Raw genomic sequence first — 20495 nt, 5'->3', positions numbered from 1 at the left:
CAAATTTTCTTCTATAGGAGAATGAATAAATACGCTGCAATATTCATAAAATGAAATATCCTAATGGTAGTTAAAACTGAATGAACTAGAAAACCATGCATCAAAAAGCAAGCCTCAAAGCAAGACTTGTGCGTCTTCCGTATGATTCCATTAATATAAAGTCAAACAGCAAAACTAAATATGAGTAAGTGGTAAAACTAAAAAGAAAGCAAAAGAACAAGAAACACAAAATTCAGGACACTGGTTATCTCTAGTAGGGAAGGATCAGGGAAGAGAACAAAGAGGACTCTGGTGGGTGTGGGTTCCTTTGCAGTATAAAAATTTCATAATCATAAAATTCTGAACAAAAAGGACATACCTATGACTGAATAGAATACAAAAATTAGTCTTTTTGTTGAAAAAGGTATGCAAGTACATAGAGGGTCAGAGAGTTTAAGGACTTAGACACAGAGTAAGTCTCAAAATTCAGAATTTAAGCTAGGTTTGTCTGATTTACAACTTGATAGTCTCCCCATTTAGAGAACCAAAAAGTTAGCTTGGCAAACTTATAAAACAGATGTAAATTTCACTCTCAAATAACAAAATGAAAGGAGAGAAATGACGGGAAGAAGAAAATGCCCAATTTTCAACTAACCCTCAACGTAGGTGGCAAATATGTGGAGATTTGGCATCTATGAAGAATGGGCGGCAGTTGTAGGAATAAGCTGTGCCACTATCTCAGCTGCCCTAACCTGCAGAGAAGGAGAGGAAGTGGCAGGGCGGGGGAAGAGTGATGGGGACAGAGCCCTTCTATGCAAGGGCACTTCAGACGCAGCCTTTTGCGAGTTCTCTCAACATGCTAGAGCGCTAGACATACTCATTTCACAGATGAGAAAAATAAGATTAAGAAACTGAAGAGAAAAACCTCCTCAGTGCACATTCCCATTGCCCCGTGTGGCTCAGAGCTCGGTCAGCCGGACGAAGAGAAATGCTCAGAAGAGGACCACAACCATATTACAGGTACTTAAGAGAACTATGCACGAGCGGAGTGAACAAGCCAAAATAAGCAGAGTGGACAATTTCTTCTCTCTGAAACGGTGCCAAGACTTCTCCATCCACCTCATACTCCACCAAAGAGAAGAAGACATGGTTGCTTACCTGTGACCAGGATGGTAAACAGCTGTGTTGATTCCATGAGGATAATGACTATTGAAGCTGAAACAGTGACTCTCTTGGTAGCTCTGATTTGTTCCAACACTAAATTTAGGAAGAAAAAAATACTAGTAAGGCAGAGACCAAAAAATACCCACTACAATGTCTATGATTTAAAAAACACTACCATACACAGCTGAGGATACAAAACAACCAGAACTCTGATACATAATCAGTGGGAATATGAATCCTCATGATAGAAAAATTCTGGGAAAAGGTCTGGAAGTTTCTTATAAAAATAAACTGTATCTACCCTATGATTCAGCAGTTCCACTCAAAGACAGTGACCTAAGAGAAATGAAAATGCATATCCAAAAATACTTGTATAAGCATGGTCATAACAGCTTTATTCACAGTGGCCCAAAACTGGAAATCAGAAGTCCATCAAAAGAAGAAAGAATCAACAAATCATGAACATTATGGTCTGAATGTTTGTGAGCCCACTATGGATTGAAGATCTGTGTCCCCCACAAAATTCTTATGTTAAAACTCTAATGCCAGTGTGACAGTATATGGAGGTGGGGTCTTTGGGAAGTAATCAGGTCATGAGGATGAAGCCCTCAGGAAAGGAATTACTGCCTTTGGAAGAGGACGCCGGAGAGCTAGCTAGCTCTATTTCCATCATGTGAGGATACAGAGACAAGTCAGCAGTCTGCAAACCAAAAGAAGGTTCTCACCAGAACCCAACCATGCTGGCACCCAGAACCCAGACTTCCACCCTCAGGAAGTGTCAGCAGTAAATTTCTGTTGTTGATAAGCCACCCAGTTTATGGTACTTTGTTGTAACAACTCAAACTAAGACACACGAAATATTCATACAGTGAAATACATTTTTATTATAATAAAATGGAATAAACTACTGATACATGAAAAAATACAAATAAAGCTCAAAATATGCTAAGTGAAGGAAGCCTTAGACAGGAGAGTGCATACCATGAGTCCATTAATGTGAATTACCAGGACAGGCAAAACTTATCTAGGATGGATAAGCTGGGGGGTAGGTGTGGACAGATTTACTGGGAAGGAGCATGAGAGAACTTTCTAGCATGATGGTAATGTGCTGTGTCTTGATAGAGGTTTGAACTGCACAGTGTATGCATTTGTCATAATTCATTGGCTGGTACACTTAAGATCTATACATTTCACTGTATGCAAATTTTATTTCAAAAGAGAAAACTATAAGCAAATCTTTAATTAATGACATGCATACTAAAGTATGTAAGTACTAACTGAAATTCATTAAAAAATAACATCGATTAGATGGAGGGATGGACAGAAATGTGAAATAGCAAGTATAGTAAAATGCTAATTATAGAATTTAAGTGAAGATATAGGAGTATTCACTATAAAATGGTTTCAACCTGTTATATTTGCAATTTTTCACAACAAAATGCTGAAAGAACAAACAACACAAAATCTGACACTAAGCCAGAGAAAAACATTATTTCAAATAGGAGTTCCCAAATAAAATATATTTTTACCTTACAAGGTAACTTTTCAGTTCTCCTCGGTAATTGATGACCAGGAGTTCTGCAGACCACTGTGCACTGGCTTTATATTCTAAAAATATCAACCCAGCAATGGCATAGCTCAAATCACCTGCTAAACTGGATGCCTGTAGAAGAGGGGTAGATTAAGTTACTAAAAAGATACCAGATAGAAGTTAACACATGTATGTCTAGTCGGAAGACATCCCAGACACTGGCCTTGCCAGATACACATTGAAACAGTCCCAGAACTGCTCTGTATACTGAAGAATCATGCAAATCAGAGCGCCTAGAACCAGACAGCCAACTTTAGACCTACCCTCCCAACAAAGGCTATAGCCACACAACCCTCTTTGGATGAGACATTCACCGAGATACGTGAGTTTCTGTTAAGACTGTACTTCTGGTGGGGGGGGAGGGGGTAAGTAATCCCACCATTCAGCCTCAAAACCTGCTAAGATACAGAGTTCAGCTACAAGCTCCCAAATGTTGACTTTCATTGCCAGCAGTAAACAATGCTTAAAAATAAATCAAAAATACCCATCACCGGGATGGGTATTAAGAAGGGCACATATTGCACGGTGCACTGGATGTTATACGCAAGTAATGAATCATGGAACATTTCATCAAAAACGGGGATGTACTGTATGGTGACTAGTATAACAAAATAAAAATTATTTAAAAAAATTAAAAATAAAAATAAAAAAGGGGCACCTGGGTGGCACAGTTGGTTGAGCGTCTGACCCTTGGTTTCAGCTCAGGTCTCATCTCAGGGTCATGAGATCGAGCCCCAAGTCAGGCTCTGCACTCAGCGTGGAGTCTACTTGTGTTTCTCTCTCACTCTGCCTCTCCCCGCCGCACCACCCCCCCCACACACATGCATGCATGTGCTCTCTCACAATAAATCTTAAAAAAAAAAAAAAGCCTCAATTACTTTCATTTGCCCCATCAAGGAACTAAAAGGAAAAAACACTTAAAACATTCACTCAATGACAACCTTCTTCCATGAACTAAATATCAAGCTATATTGCTGAGGATCTGAAGGCATGTGCGCCTTGGGAAGCTCACATAATAAAGTTTATCACACTGAATGACTAGACCTCACTGTCAAGAACCACAAAATAAATACTGTGGCCACATGTGGCTACTGAACACTTAGTATATGGCTAGTCCTAACTGAGACAGACTATTAATATAAAAATAAACATGACATTTCAAAGACTTGGTACCAAAGAAAGTAGAATATCTCATTAATAATCTTTACATTGATTACATATGGAAATAATATTTATGATATACTAGAGTATATAATAAATTTCACCTGTTTAACTCTTAATGCAACTACTAGAAATTTAAAATTACAATGTGATCACAGATATAATTCACATTACTTTTCTTTCAGACAGCACTAGTCTAGAAAACAGTGATCCAAACTTATTAGTTTGGTTCCCCTGAACTTCCATAATCTGAGCCTAACACGGTTTTTCAAGTTTTTCCAGTCATCATTTCTGAACAAAAATCATTCTCTATATCACAGGTTCTTATCCCTAGCTTCTCATTAAAAATCAGCTGAAAATCTTGTAGACAATACTAATGCCCAGAGCCCACTCCAAACAATTAAATCAGAATTTCTGTGGGTTGAACCTAGACAATCAAGTCATTTTTCTGTTGTTTTCTTTTCTTTACAAAGCTTCCCGGCTGATCCTAAGATGCACAAGGGTTAGCACTGCTGTTCTACCTGCCTCTGTATCTTGTTCATTCAAGGAAGAAGGATACAAAGTAAAAAGCAGTGGATTCCTGAAAGAAACACGCATTAACTGGATTGCCATGGGAAAAGTCATTCAACGCCTCTCAATTTCAGTTTTCTGAACTGTAATATGTGGATAATATCTGGACAATCTATTCAAAGGGTTGTTGTGAATATTAACTAAGAATATATATCAAACTCATTAATAAAGTATAAAGCACTTTACAAATACAAGTTATTACCACCATTAATTTTTCTCCACTCTCCCTTTCAATTTCTATCCCCTTTAGGGTAACAAATTCCAAATCCTCAGAAAGCTGTTCCTATTGTGATAGCCCACTGACTACTTTCCCTCAATGGAACTTCCTAACATTTTTCTGTACCTCTGTTTAGTATTTACTTACCACCATGTTTCCATAATGGTAGATTACTGCTGAAGACTGCATTACAAAATACAAAGAAAAAATATTTCATGTACAGATACCTACTAGATTCTGAACATCTTAAGTTCACAACTTATTCATATTTATAGGTCTATTTCCCCTCTCTTCGCGTTGGGTCACTCAAGTATCTTCACATATTTTTTTGAATGCCTTTTATGTAATCAGCTTAAGGTTAGGCACGTACCGGGGTAATAACAAAGAGTTCACTTCCCATGAGATCAAACACCCTCACGGTTCCTGTACTTTCAGCATAGGCCAGCAGAGTACAATCATAACTCCATGCTACACGTCTCCACTGGGGTTTCGGGTCTTTTGGAACTAGAATGAAAAGAAAAGAAGTGCTTTTAACAATGTTAAATGGTTAACATTTACAGTTACTGCAACTAAACTATTCAACTACGTTACATCCTCTCCCAAGGATTTCCAATGCTTCAGTTCAATAGAAAAGAACACTTTCCAGAAAAGCATTCCAAGTAAGAGTGGGAAATATAAACCACAGCAAACTCAGCGCCACTTACTTAAGAAGCAAAGACCACTGACACCGGTGGTCTACTGAACACTGAGCAGGCCCTGGTCTGGCAAAGGCTCGGAATAGTACACCTCAAAATACTTATGAAATTAAGACAGATCAAAAGCATAGAGAATGGGCAGAAAATAATTTCCAATCCAATCAGTTCAGCTCCTCTAACAGCAAAAAATGAAAATTTCCACTGAGATCTTTTAAATATATCAAATATAGATAACAAGGAAATACGACACAGAGTTATACAGACACAATATTGGAGAAATATATATACACACGTATCATACACCAACATATGTATTAGGTGAATCAAGCACTATCCCTAATCAGTCCCACAATTATAATATTTTAATAGTCAACCTTAATAATCCAACACCTTTTTTCTGCTCTGAATTTTTCAGTACAATAATGAGAAAGGTTGTCAGCTGCATAAAAAAAAGAAAAAAGGGACCATGAAACTCTAAACTGTTAGATTTGTTCGAGGTTTCTGAGGTCTTGCTGGCTTCAGTGTCCCCTCATTAGAATTCCAGAACTGAAGAGACCAGCAGAACCTCCCTTTACCAGCTGGGATTCCAAGTGATTAGGAGACTGACAAGGTGACATTGAGAGTCCAGAGCAAAGAAAGCCCAGAACCTACGTGTCCCGCCTTCCCAAACAGTAAGCAGCTCAGTACCACACACTGCCTCTCAGTCCGAGTTTGGACTGAGCCTCAGGACTGCCTCAGAAGGTTTCTGAGGTTCACAGGCTTCTCTGTCTTCCCTGCTAAACCCCAGTCAGTCGTCCTCATCTCTTGCTGAGCCTCTTTCGACAGCCTCCTAACTGGTCTCCTGCCTTCAGTTTCCCCCCAGTCCTCCCCTCAATACTGTCCAAAGAGATCTTTCTACAAAGAGGAACAGATCACATCCTGCAGCCGCATGGTTCTCCATTTCCAACAGAACCGGGTCCAGACTCCCCCACCGACATGAAGGCCCTTACAAAGGGCCCCAACACAGCCTTCTAGTGTCGCCTCCCACCACTTCCTCCACCACACAGCTAATAAGCCACCAACAACACAGCCACCTGGCAAATAAGCAAACCATGCACACTCGAGTCTTTCATTCACATTGCTGCCTCTGCCTAGAATGTTCTTCTTCAGCACTCCCCAAAAGGTTCGCTTTTGTTACAACCACCTGTGATAACAAATGGCTCCCTCCTCCTTCCTTGGCACTCTTCAAAACTGACTGCTCTCTTCTCTGTGCCCAAATATGCTGTACGAAACTCTTCCACAGCATTTATCACATCACATTATGTTGTTTGCGGGACTATTTCCCTCCCCCACGAGTCTCTGAGCTCCATAAAATCCACAGACAGTGTCCTATTCAACACTGCCATCCTAGAACTTGGAATGGAAAGTGATTAGTGTTTCACTAATGAGTGAAGACTAACTCTTTCAGGAAAATCTATACAAACAGGGCAAGGCAATGGTAAGAGTTTACCATCCCTCAAGGACTACCAATTAAACGTGAATTACCTAACTGGTCTTCTCTCCACCTAAAGAGGTACTATAGAATTCAGACTTCCCTCTTATCTCTGTGATATACGTAACAGATGTTCTGTATAGGAGGAAAGGATGCTAGACATCAAGGAGTTTCTTTATTCTGACTATTGATCAACAGGTAAAAAGCAAACCAAAAAAAACAAAAAAAATCCAAGAGGGGCCCTTGAACACAGGAGTGGATATATTAAAAACGAACAAAATACTACACACAGTCTAGAAAAACAATTTTTTTAATGGGAATAAAATGAGGGAAAAGATCAGTTCTCTATCTTTATAAAGCTTTAAAAAAATCAAACTTGAAAGTAAACAAAGGCACAAAATGATACGCAACACAGGAATAGAAGACTTGCTTACGCACAGATGCTACACGAACACCAGGGGGGATAATTTAATGCCCTGAAAAATATTCGCGCACTGAAGAAACACAAAAACATTTTTCCATTATTACTGTTTTACCTGCGATAACAGGTTTTTTGCTCTTATCTCATTTTGATAGGATAAATAGATTTATGTACCACATTCTTTATCTAAAATAAGTTTCATCTGAAAGGGATTTGTTTTTACTATTACTTCTAGTTATAACCAGTAGCTCCAGAAAACTCAGCATGTGTTTTGACCCAGATAAAGATATGTTTTCATTACAAAATAAGATTTCACATAACAATGTAAAAAAAGGTTTTTCTCACCGGATTTTTCCAGCTGACTGTGTGGTTTTGGAGAGAATGAACAGTCCAGATTTCTACAAAGCAAGTGTCAATGGGGTTGTCTGCAAAGCATTCAGAAAGGCTGCTGGTAAAACTGAGCCTGCAATCTGACACCTGCCCACGTTCATGGTGAAACAGTTTCTTCTTGCTCACATCTTGCACCAGCTGTGGCCCTTCAACCCACCCAGTTGCCAAGTTCTTTCCCACCTTGCGCGTTTGTCTGTGCTGTTTTCTCTTTCCCTAAGTCCTTTCCTGGCTCCTTTTCGTCTTTCAGATCTCAATTTTTCAAAATTTTTTCAATTTCTCAAATCTCTCAGTGATACATATCATTTCCACAGGATGCATTCTCAGACCATCCTGTCTATGCAGCGTCAAGGCCCCATTATTCTCCACTGCCCAATGATTTCACGTTCTTCACATCTCTTATTCCAAACAATTATGCATGTGTTTGTCTACTTTTTATCGTCTATTCATTGAACTATAAATTCCAAGATGCCAGGTGCTGGGCCCATTCTATTCATAACTGCATTCTCAGTGCCCAGCACTCTGGTGGTAGTAACAGGCACTCAAGTGCTAACAGAAGACATTCTATTCCAGTGTTCACCCACCAGACTGGAAAGAGTAATGGAGAAAGATTAAGACACAAGGAACACTGGGTTCTATTCTCAGCGCCGCCATAAAATGAAGGGGCATGACCTTGGGAGATCACGGAGGTGCAGCTCCCTCATTTGCAAAATGAAGGGTTGAATGAACAATCTCTTCCAGGGAGCAAGAGCAAACTAGTGGAGCTATAAAGACTTGCTGAGAAGCTAAGTATCAGTAAAGACATGAGAAAAATGTTACAATCCTGGAATAAGAAAGGTCTAACCACGAAGAGAAACCCTGAAATTATATAGGAAAAAAAGTGACAAATGCCGTTACCAAAAAAAAAAGTTCTGTGGACCGAATAAAAAACACCATAACAAATCTAAAAGGAAATTGATTGGGTGAAAATATTTGCAACATATATGACAGAGAGTTAACATTCATACTATCACACCAATAAGAAAAAGTCAAGTAATCTAAGAGTAATATAGGCAAAAGGATATGATCTAACAATTCACAAAAAAAAAAAAAAAAGCCACTTAACATATGCTCTACTTAATAACTAAAAATATGCAAATTGAAAATGAGATGCTTTTTTTTTTCCTTTGCCTGTGAACCTATCGAATATTTTTTAAATAGGTAGCATACGGGGCTGACAGTTGAGAAAAGAAACCGCTTCAATCATACCTTTTTCATAGTTGTATAAACAGGTGTAACTTTCTGGAAAGAATTATAGTGGTAGCTATTTTGAATACTATACCCAGAGACACGGAAGATGTTCTTTCCAGTGCTAGGGGAGGGGGATGGGGGCAAAGATAGGTAAGAGAAAGAGGAAGAAAACAAGCCACTATAAACAACCTAAATTTCTATCAAGAGGGGGATAAAAAACGTGTGGTTCACATTCTTACAATGGAATACTGTGGCTACATTTAAAAGACTGAAATGCATCTGTACATACTGACTGGGAAAGACATCAATACAGTCAGAGGGAGAGCAAGCTGGAGAACAAACTATACAAGATGACCTTGTTTTGTTAAAGAAAAAAAGTCAATCCACATATATACAGGTTTATATATGCATAGAAGGTTTTATGTTAAATTAATATAAATTCCTATGAAAATGCAAGTTGAAAAGAAACTTTATTTTTACTTTTTCTACTTCTATATTGTTTGAATTTGTTATACATGTATACTGCTTTTGTCATTAAAAAAAAAAAAATACCCCAGGGTAACCAGTTTCAGATTAGATCTTCCACCGTAAAAGAAAAATAGGTCAAAATAACTATTTTCGGACACTATACTACAAGCAGTGCAAGACTGTGATCACTGGGAGAAGCTAAATTCAGCCAGTAGCACCTTCCGGACCATGGAGCATGAAAAGGAACCTCCAACAGCACGTGCAAGTCTCAGTGAACACAGCAGATAAAGAATGGAGTTTGGAGCTACCACACTGAATCCACTCTGTAAGGCAGCGTTCCAGAGGCAGAGAAGGAGCTATAAAAATCTGCAGAGATGAACCCAGGGTCTTTAGCAACCCCCCACATGCATGCACACACGCACGTGCACAGATATTCTGCAGGGCCAAGAACAGAAAGACTATTGGGGAAAACAACTGCCTGAGCTTGGAGAGGGTTTGGAATGTTAGAATTCCACCCCATTGGAGTGGAGAGATGTCAATGAACACTCAGAGCTCTCATACGAGATCCCAGGAAGACCCTACCTTAAAGTAGGACTAATCTAACCCCAAAGTAAAAGCTATTCTAAACCATATCATCTAAGAGTTAAAAAGAAGCCTTAAAAGATTAAGCTGATCCACAAAAAAATGAACCGTATCCCAGAACAAAACTCAATACTCTATTAGGGGAACATAACAAAACTTACTAACTCAACTCCATAATGTTGAACATACAATCTAAAGTGTTAGAAAAAAAATAAAATAGTAAAAAAATTAAAAATAAGGGGTGCCTGGGTGGTTTAGCCAGTTAAGTGTCTGAATCTTGATCTCAGCTCAGGTCTTGATCTCAGGGTCATGAGTTCAAGCCCCGTGCTGGCTTCCACGCTGGGCATGTACCCTCCTTAAAAAAAATTTTTTTAAATAAAAAAGATTAATTGAGAGCACTAGGTGTTTTATGCAACTGATAAATCATTACATTCTACCCTGGCAACTAATAATATGGTGTATGTTAATTAAATTGAATTTAAACGAAGAATCTTTAAAAATTAAATCAACTGATCACAAATTTAAAAAAATTAAATTAAAAAATAAAGTGTTAGATATATGAGGCATGAAAATATCAATAAACATGGGAAAACTCAACCAACAGAAACACACCCAGAAATGATACAAATTAAGGAATAAGCAGACAAGGGCTTCAAAACAGCTATTAAAGCATATTTGGGAATTCAAAGGAAAACAAACGTAAGGAATATATGGAGAATCTCAACAAAAATATAATGGAAACTACAAAATATCAAGCCAATTTTAGAAATACAAAAACACAAAGGACAGTGTCTCAGCTTGGCCTGTCATGGGGCCCACCAGGCCACCAGTGGGCTGGTGGGATCTCAGCATACTTACAGCAGGCAAGCTGCTCCTTAGTGCTTGCCTATTGCAAGTATGGTTTATGGGAAGTATGGTTTATGGGAAGTATGGTAAGCTCTGGTTTATGGGATCTCGAAGTCAGAAATATGAAAAAAATCTCTTAACATAGTACAGCTCTAGAAAAAAAAAATCTGCCTTCTAATTCCATATGCCATCATTTAGGTCACTATTCAAGGCAGAAAGAGAAGGCTAATATTTATGGCCTGGCAAACAGAACCAAAACAAGTTGCAAACATTTTAAACATTCTCAAGTGGCATATATTTTATAAAGCAATAATTGAAAAATATCAAAGTGGAACGAAATAGTTCCTATTTTAGTTTGCAGACTCTGCAATATATAGTTTCAAAAACGCATTAACAACAATCTGGCTCCTTCTCCCCAAGCATACACAGGAAATATCATTTGGCATACGAGAGTTATTCCCATAAAGATGAGTCCGATAATAAGCAAATGATCATTACCTCAAATTATATGAAGTGGAAAGAAGCCATTAATGCGGCATTAAGGTCATAAATCCACACATGTGGAAGCCAACAAAATAAAACATTAGTTCTCAAAGCATTATTATCCCATCCATGCGGCCACATTAACTGTACACACTAAAACCTCTAACAAATATTATAATTTGTGTGAAATACAGAGGGTTAAGCTTCCCATTTTCATGTTAACTTGCAGATCTCTCAGTTTACGTACTGGCTAAGAGTGAGTGTCTAATGTCACAGCTCAAAAGGGCCCAGAATGTCTGAATCACTCCAGCATTCTGAACATGCTTCTCAGCGGCTCACTGCAGGCTCCCAAGCCCTCACCTAACAAAAGCACAGCACCGGGGAAAAAGATGATTGAATATCCACTCCTAAATTATTCTTCTGGGAACTTCTTGATCCTTACACATTACGTAAGGCAGGTCTGGTCTACTTTAATAAGCGCTGGTGAGGAGATAATTGAAAGCAAATTCAAAAAATGCTAGAGCTTGCACAACACTACTCGTCTAGTATTCTCAACAGGATACGAAGCAAACAGAGCCCCTTATCTATTCTTTGTGGTATGTATACGCATTTGTGTTCATAAGGAATAAAAACCCTGAAAATCATGCCAATTATCCATAATGTTTATATATGTATATACAACTATTATAAACATGTATACAGTCATGAATTTCTAGAATTAACTCACAGGAATAGGCAAATATACTTTGCTCATACACAAACTCATAAAAATCATTGTAATAGTTCCCCAGTGTCATTACCCACTTGAAAGGATTGAGAATTGTACACCTACTATGTGAAAGAGTCGCTGAGCATCAGGAACAAAAAAAAGTTGAGTTAGATGGAAGCCCTGCTTTCAAAGAATTTATAATCGAAGCAGGAATCAGATAAGCAAATCAACAATTAAGGGGGAAAAAAGTAGAGCAGCCTGAGTGTGGGGATACATGTACAAACAAGTCCTAGGAAAACATAAAGAAAGATGTACAAATGATGAGGAAGTGGGCAGGAAGGGAAGGTTTCCCAAGAGAGTGGATGCCTGAACTAAAATACGCAAGACTCATTAATTAAATATAAAAGTGGAGCTTCTAGGGAAAAAGAACTATCTGTACCAAGGCATGAAAAGCACGATGGAAAAAGCTGGAAATGCAAAAGCTGCTTTGTACAAGAACACAGGCTGTACGGCAGAGGGATCTGAAGGGAAAGACTGACTGAAAGGTCAGAAAAAATGAGCAGTATTCCACAGTCAGTGGGGAACAACTGAAAGACTCCAGGCAGAATGACAGGACTAGCAGTGGTGGCGGTAATAAAAGCTTAACGTCTCCTAAGTACTTAGTATGTGTCAGACGTTATCCTAAGAGCTTTGCATGTATTAGCTCATATTATTTTTTTCCACAACTCAGTCTGTAACATTATGCCATTACAGGTAATTGAGGCTCCGAGAGTAAGGTAACTTGTCCAAGGTCACATTTCTAGAAAGCAGGGAGCCAGATCTGAAGGGTAACTGGATGGAATTTCCATTTAACAGCAATCAATTTGGCAAGCAGGGTGCAGTGTGGATCAGTGAGAGGCAAACAGAAGAAAACCTAGTCAGGAGACTGTTGTTTAAACACACACACACACACACACACACAACAACAACAACAACAACAACACCTTAGTGAAAATATTAAAAGTCTGAGCTAGGGCTGTGATGGCAGAAAAGGAGGCCGGAGACATTTTCACAGGGTTCCCAGGGCTTGAAGTTAAGCAAAGGTGAGGCCTCCCCATTGTATCACTCAGTACAGCTGCAGTGAAGTATTTCTCTCTTCCCTGATGGACTGCAAACCCTTAAATCAAGATCACCCGTAGCTTACTTCTCATTTTATACACAGCGCCTAGGAGAGTGCCTGGCACATGGCGGCAGCTTAATATTTGTCAAATAAAGACGAAAGAGAAGGAAAAAGAATGCGAAAACATGTTGATTTCTGGCTTGCTACGGATAATGGTATCACTGACAATCCAGGGGACAGAGCCAAGGAACAGATTACAAGAAGAGGTAAGTTTATATAAACAAATAGGCAGTTTTACATTTGCTTTTAAGCTACAATACATACTGTGCATGCAGACATCTCTGTAAGAACTATTACTACCTTACCACTAGCAGACGTGGAATTACAGAAGTATAGCGATTCTGACATACTAATAGAATATCACCATTCACAACAAAACTGAAAACATCTTGTAAACATCTGACCTTTATTTTTCCAAACACAAGCAGATGGCCAAAAAGGAGGAAAATGAGAAGGAAACTGAGACACTCACTAATGGCACATCTGACAAGGAGCTTAAGACCACCATTTTCACAGGGAAGTTGGGGAAATCCTCTGTACTACCATCAATTTGTAGGTTTCAAAACTATCGATGTCTTCCTTCTCGCTCTTTCACTGTCAAGGATTTATCATTTTACCCTAATGCTACTTGGAGATAAGGTATGTATTCTATGTTCTTCCAATTAAATGAGAAAATGCATATAAAGCCCTAAACACAGTGTGTGGCATAAGGTAAGGACACTATAAATGTCTGTCATCGTCATAACAACCATGATTGCCATCCTTAGGATTCCTACAACCATGACACTGTTAAACTGACCCAAGGTCAGACAGATGGAACTGCAAGTCCCTAAGTAAAACATAGAGAATAGCTGTATTTACTTAATAGCACACTCCTGATTATTTTCTTCCTGTAAGGTTCCCTCTGCCTTTTCATACCTGCTCCTACAGACAGCTGCTCCTAACTTCTACTCATCCCTTAGGCTGCTTTCCAAAGTCACTTTTTCTCAACAATCTCATCTCACAGCCCTGGTTAAACGCTCACTCTGCTCTGTACTTTTCCTTCATCAGATTTGTCGAACTTAGTAATTATATTCTGAGTGTCTAGATACCTGAAGAGGTAGGGGACTATAACTTTTTGTTCATAGTCATATCCCTAGTATCCTGCAAAATGGTTCATATACATAAACCATAGTAATTTGTGCTAAACACATCAGAATGATCAAATCCCAGATTTTTGTTTACTAGTCTACATCTAACCAACTCTTGACTTATACATAATTTTCCTTTTTTTTTTTGCACTGAATTCAAAATAAAAGCCTAGAGGCGCCTGGTTGGCTCAGTCAGTAGAGCATGTGACTTGATCTCGAGGTCAGGGGTTCAAGCCCCACACTGGGTGGAGAGAGTACATTAAAAAAAAACAAAAAAACAAAAAAACACTAGAGACACAAATACTTTATCCCAAAACTGGTGTAGACTTTTATTTTAAAATAGTTTCAATTTCAAATCTCTTCAAAATGTCCAAAATGGACAACGCAAAACATTTAAGGGCAGTAAGAGAATTCAGTTAAGAAGTTTTAAAATCATCTTAATAGCGTCACAACAATCTTTATTAATATTTAATTTCTACCCTGGCTTTTACGGAATACTGTTAAATGTTTTAAGTTTGAAACTTTCATTTTTTCAATATTTTGGAAACTCTTACCTTGACATTTCCCAATAATAGATGTAAAGTCATCCTTTGCAGACCTGCAAAATATGTGTAAAATTAGGCCAACAGTTTCACCACAACAACACTATTTCGCCATACTATGGAACCCCACAAAAACGATAAAGTATACAACTTGTCTACCCAACACTAAACCAGTCCTTCTCTCAGACATGGATTTGTGCTCAAACAAGACCCTTCCATTGGTGACGTTTTCTTCCAAACCTTATTTCACCAGAAACAGAGTTCCACCCAGAATAAAATATAAGCGAAAGTTAGATAAAGCATGGTCTTTTAATACAATACAGATGCATGGTCCCTCCGCAATGGTTCTGATTAAGCAAATATGGAACGGGGCCCAAGCAACAATATTATTTAAAGCTACACAGACTGCTCTTGGTCAAGAACTATGGTTTGTATCATATTACAAAGTTTAAATCACTTAGGAAAAAAAATCTTGCTTTAATAAGTCAAATAGCTTTAACAGGTGACCGTATTTGTTACCACTGACCTATTTGAAATCTGTGATCTTGAAATATATACCAAAGTAATATAATTACTGTATGTTCAAAAATGAAAATTGATAAACCTTCTACAAAATAATTTAGTAACAATTATCAAAAAACCTTAATGCCCACAGTAATTTGATCTAGCGATTCAACTTCTATAATGAAGTTATCCCTGAGAAATAATTACAGATACACACAGAGCTCAAGGAAACTCATGCAGCCTAATTTATGAAAGAGAAAAATACACCCAGTAGAAGATTACATTTTGCTAATGCATTCAATGAAATATTATGCAATTACTGTATGTGATTTGAAAATTAATATATTATGAACATCTTTTCATAAGTTATCAAGAAAACAGGTATCAAATAGAATGTAGAGAATGTATTCTTAGGCTAAAGATCACACCCACCCACACAAGAGGTGCAAAGAACATACAGATTTTGGCTGACCTGTAGGTAATTTGCAGTTCTTCTTTCTTAAATACATAACTCTTTTCTAATATTGGTAAAATGACTAAGCATCACTTTTTAAACAAATTGCAAAGACTAATATTTATTAAAATATGACAAAAGCTGGTTATAAATATGGTAATAAATTTCGTCAAGAAATTGACTATTCAGCCTCCGAACAGAATACAGCAGAAAGAACATGGTCTTTGAAGTGAGGCTGGCCTGATTTCAGATCATCTGGGTAACCTGGACAAAATATTCAATAGGAGTTTCATATCCTCTCAATAAAATAGAATGCGTAATAGCAACGGCATAGCTTGGGGAAGGACTAAAGAAGAGATTACGTATAAATTAGTACAAACTAAACCTAAGTCGGTATTTATTACTTTCATCCTTAATATCATCACAAATCATAGCCTCTCTTTTGCTGGGGAAGGGGAAGGAGGGAGACATAAATTTGGTTCTGTCAAAACTTCACAAATACATTCACTTAAGCAAATTTGGGGGAGGGTGTCTTTTTTCATGTGTCCCTTACTTCAATGCTTTTTGTTGTGTTCTGTGATGGCTCCTAATTTGTTCCCGTATTTATAACAGCTCATAATCATAAGAAATTATTACTTCGGGGTTGGAGTTAAGATAGCGGAGGAGTAGGGGACCCCTTTTTCAGCCGGTCCCCTGAGTCGAGCTGGATAGGTACCAGACAGGCTTAAACAACCACGGAATCAGCCTGAGATGCAGGAAGATGCATCCGGATCTCTACTAATGAACATCTCCAGCGCTGAGTATTGAGGTACCAAGCAGGGAGCCGTGAAACCACGCACAGATATCGGAAGATAAACGGAAAGGGGAGGGAGGTGCCGCGTTCGGGCACCGGGAAGCGGTAGCCACCTGCATGGGGGAGCACGCGGACTCACGGACAACACTCACGAGAGAAGAGACTGAGACCGTGAGCCGGGGAGTGCATGACACCAGACTTCTCACGGAAGGAACTCCAGTGTGCTCACTGGAACCAGACTGAGAACAGGAGCTCCGGAGCGCGCGGGGTCGGCTGGCGGCTGGCGGTGTTAGAAACACAAAGGACAGAGACCCGCCAGCCCTGGAAGTGAGGGCTGGGACACCGGGTGCGGGGTGCGCAAACCGGGACGCTGCAGGGTTGAGCAGCACCAACAGAAACAGAGTTAAAGTGGCCAGAACATCAGTGGAGAACGGTCCGCGATCCCTCTGTTCTGAGACAGAGGCTGAGATTCGGCCACTGCTGCTCTGACTCTCAGAAGAGGCACAGCAAACCGCCAGGGAAAGTCACCAGAGAACAAAAGCCTGGAAATACCGGCTCACAGTGTGCCAACCCCCATCCCCCCTCGCAGGGGACACAGAGACTCTACCCAAACAGGGCTGCCTGAATATTGGTGCGGCTGGCCTCTCCCCTAGAAGGCAGGCTGAAAAATCAAAAAGCCCACATCCCTAAGATCCCTATAAAACAAGGGTGCACTGCCTGAGTCCCGGTCAATAATTTGGGCTCTGGACAACCCCGCAACCTCTCATCAGAATGACGAGAAGAAGTCCCCCTCAGCAAAGAAAAGACAATGAGTCTGTGGCCTCTGCCACAGAACTAATGGATATGGATATAACCAAATTATCAGAAATGGAATTCAGAATAACAATGGTCAAGATGATGTGCAGACTTGAAAAAAGAATTAACGAAAATGTTAATGAGAATATAGAAGCTCTAAGGGCGGAAATGAGAGCGAATATGGCAGAAATTAAAAATTCTATAAGCCAAATGCAGTCAAAACGAGAGGCTCTGATGGCCTGGGTGAATGAGGCAGAAGAACAAATCAGCGAATTGGAGGATGAATTAGTAGAAGAAAAAACTAAAACAGAATCTAGACTCAAAAAAATCCACGCACAGGAATGTAGGTTATGGGAGATTACTGACTCAGGGAAAGGTTCCAATGTCAGAATCATCGGTATCCCCGAGGGGGTGGAGAAAAACAGAGGTCTAGAAGAGATATTTGAACAAATTGTAGCTGAAAACCTCCCTAATCTAGCAAGGGAAACAAACATTCGTGTCCAAGAGGCAGAGAGGACCCCTCCCAAGCTCAACTACGAAAACCTACGCCTTGTCACGTCATAGTGCATTTCGCAAATATTAGATCCAAGGATACAGTACTGAAAGCGGCCAGGGCAAAGAAATTTCTCACGTACCAAGGCAAAAGTATCAGAATTACGTCAGACCTATCTACACAGACCTGGAATGAGAGAAAGGGTTGGGGGGGGGGCATTCTTAAAGCTCGTTCAGAGAAAAACATGCAGCCAAGGATCCTTTATCCAGCAGGGGTGTCATTCAGAATTGATGGAGAAATAAAGACCTTCCAGAATCGCCAGTCATTGACCAATTTCGTAACCACGAAACCAGCCCTACAGGAGATATTAAGGGGGGTTCTGTAAAACTAAAAAGGCCCCAAGAGTGATACAGAACAGAAAGTCACAATATACAGAAACAAAGACTTTACTGGCAACATGGCATCATTAAAATCATATCTCTCAATAATCAGTCTCAATGTAAATGGCCTAAATGCTCCCATAAAAGGCCACAGGGTTGCAGATTGGATAAAAAGACATGACCCATCCATTTCCTGTCTACAAGAGACTCATTTTGAACCTAAAGATACATTCACACTGAAAGTAAAGGGATGGAATACCATCTTTCACGCCAATGGACCTCAAAAGAAAGCTGGGGTAGCAATTCTCATATCAGAAAGATTGGATTTTAAACTAAAGACTACAGTCAGAGACACAGAAGGGCACTATATTATTCTTAAAGGATGTATCCAACAAGTGGATATGACAATTATAAATATATATGCCCCCACCAGGGGAGCAGCAAGATACACAAGCCAACTCTTAACCAGAATAAAGAGACATACAGATAAAAATACGTTAATAGTAGGGGACCTCAACACTCCACTATCAGCAATAGACAGAGCACTGGAGCAGAAAACCAACATAGAAACAAGAGCTCTGAATGCCATACTCGACGAGTTGGGACCTCATAGATATATATAGAACACTACACCCCAGAACCAAAGATACTCATTCTATTCTAATGCCCATGGAACATTCTCAAGAATAGACCATGTTCTAGGACACAAAACAGGTCTCAACCGATACCAAAAGACTGAAATTATCCCCTGCATATTCTCAGACCACAACGCTCTGAAATTGGAACTCAACCACAAGGAAAATTTTGGAAGAAACTCAAACACTTGGAGACTAAGAACCATCCTGCTCAGGAATGACTCGATAAACCAGGAAATCAAAAATCAATTTAAACAATTTATGGAGACCAACGAGAATGAAAACACAACGGTCCAAAACCTATGGGATACTGCAAAGGCAGTCCTAAGGGGGAAATACATAGCCATCCAAGCCTCACTCAAAAGAATAGAAAAATCTAAAATGCAGTTTTTATATTCTCACCTCAAGAAGCTGGAACAGCAACAGAGGGACAGGCCTAATCCACTCACGAGGAAGCATTTGACCAAAATTAGAGCAGAAATCAATCAATCAGAAACCAGAAGTACAGTAGAGCAGATCAACAGGACTAGAAGCTGGTTCTTTGGGAGAATCAATAAAATTGACAAACCGCTTGCAAGACTTATCCAAAAGAATATAGAGAAAGGACCCAAATTAATAAAATTCTGAATGAAAAAAGAGGTCACAACCAACACCAATGAAATTGGAAGGATTATTAGAAACTTTTATCAACAGCTATATGCCAATAAATTAAGCAATCTGGAAGAGATGGAGGCCTTCCTGGAAACCTATAAACTACCAAGACTGAAACAGGAAGAAATTGATTTTTTAAACAGGCCAATTAATTATGAAGAAATTGAGTCAGTGATAAACAACCTTCCAAATAACAAAACTCCAGGCCCGGATGGTTTTCCTGGGGAATTCTACCAAACCTTCAAAGAAGAAATAATACCTATTCTCCTAAAGCTATTTCAAAAAATAGAAACAGAAGGAAAGCTACCAAACTCATTCTATGAGGCCAATATTACCTTGATCCCCAAACCAGGCAAAGACGCCCTCAAAAAGGAGAATTACAGACCGATTTCCCTAATGAATATGGACACCAAAATCCTCAACAAGATCCTGGCTAATAGAATCCAACAGTACATTAAAAGGATTATCCATCATGACCAAGTGAGATTCATCCCTGGGATGCAAGCGTGGTTCAACACTCGCAAATCGATCAGCGTGATACATCATATCAACAAGAAAAAACTCAGGCACCATATGATCCTCTCGATTGATGCAGAAAAAGCATTTGACAAAATACAGCATCCTTTCCTGATTAAAACCCTTCAGAGTGTAGGAATAGAGGGTACATTTCTCAATCTCATAAAAGCCATCTATGAAAAGCCTACAGCAAATATTATTCTCAATGGGGAAAAGCTGGAAGCCTTTCCCTTAAGATCAGGAACACGACAAGGATGCCCACTCTCGCCACTATTATTCAACATAGTACTAGAAGTCCTTGCAACAGCAATCAGACAACAAAAAGGGATCAAAGGTATCCAAATCGGCAAAGAAGAAGTCAAAATGTCTCTCTTCGCAGATGACATGATACTCTATATGGAAAACCCAAAAGAATCCACTCCCAAACTATCAGAAGTTATAGAGCAATTCAATAATGTGGCGGGATACA

General features: G+C 39.2%; 1 protein-coding gene across 2 annotated transcripts in view; it reads right to left on the bottom strand.

Annotated features, from left to right (window-relative positions):
* The window catches only part of NBAS (NBAS subunit of NRZ tethering complex), a 341603-nt gene that overhangs the window by 308144 nt on the left and 12964 nt on the right, over positions 1-20495 (bottom strand). For both annotated transcript variants that reach the window (XM_044390391.3, XM_026519115.4), the window contains exons 6-9: positions 14818-14861; positions 5053-5186; positions 2673-2806; positions 1138-1236 (exon numbers count right to left, since the gene is read on the bottom strand). In XM_044390391.3, the coding sequence (XP_044246326.3) occupies positions 1138-1236; positions 2673-2806; positions 5053-5186; positions 14818-14861 (411 nt within the window). The remainder of the gene's footprint in view (positions 1-1137; positions 1237-2672; positions 2807-5052; positions 5187-14817; positions 14862-20495) is intronic.

The sequence above is a fragment of the Ursus arctos genome, unplaced genomic scaffold (assembly GCF_023065955.2).
Source record: "Ursus arctos isolate Adak ecotype North America unplaced genomic scaffold, UrsArc2.0 scaffold_8, whole genome shotgun sequence".
In the NCBI taxonomy this organism is placed as follows: domain Eukaryota; kingdom Metazoa; phylum Chordata; class Mammalia; order Carnivora; family Ursidae; genus Ursus; species Ursus arctos.
Note: the sequence above shows the minus strand (reverse complement) of the source record. Positions and strands in the feature narration are given on the sequence as shown.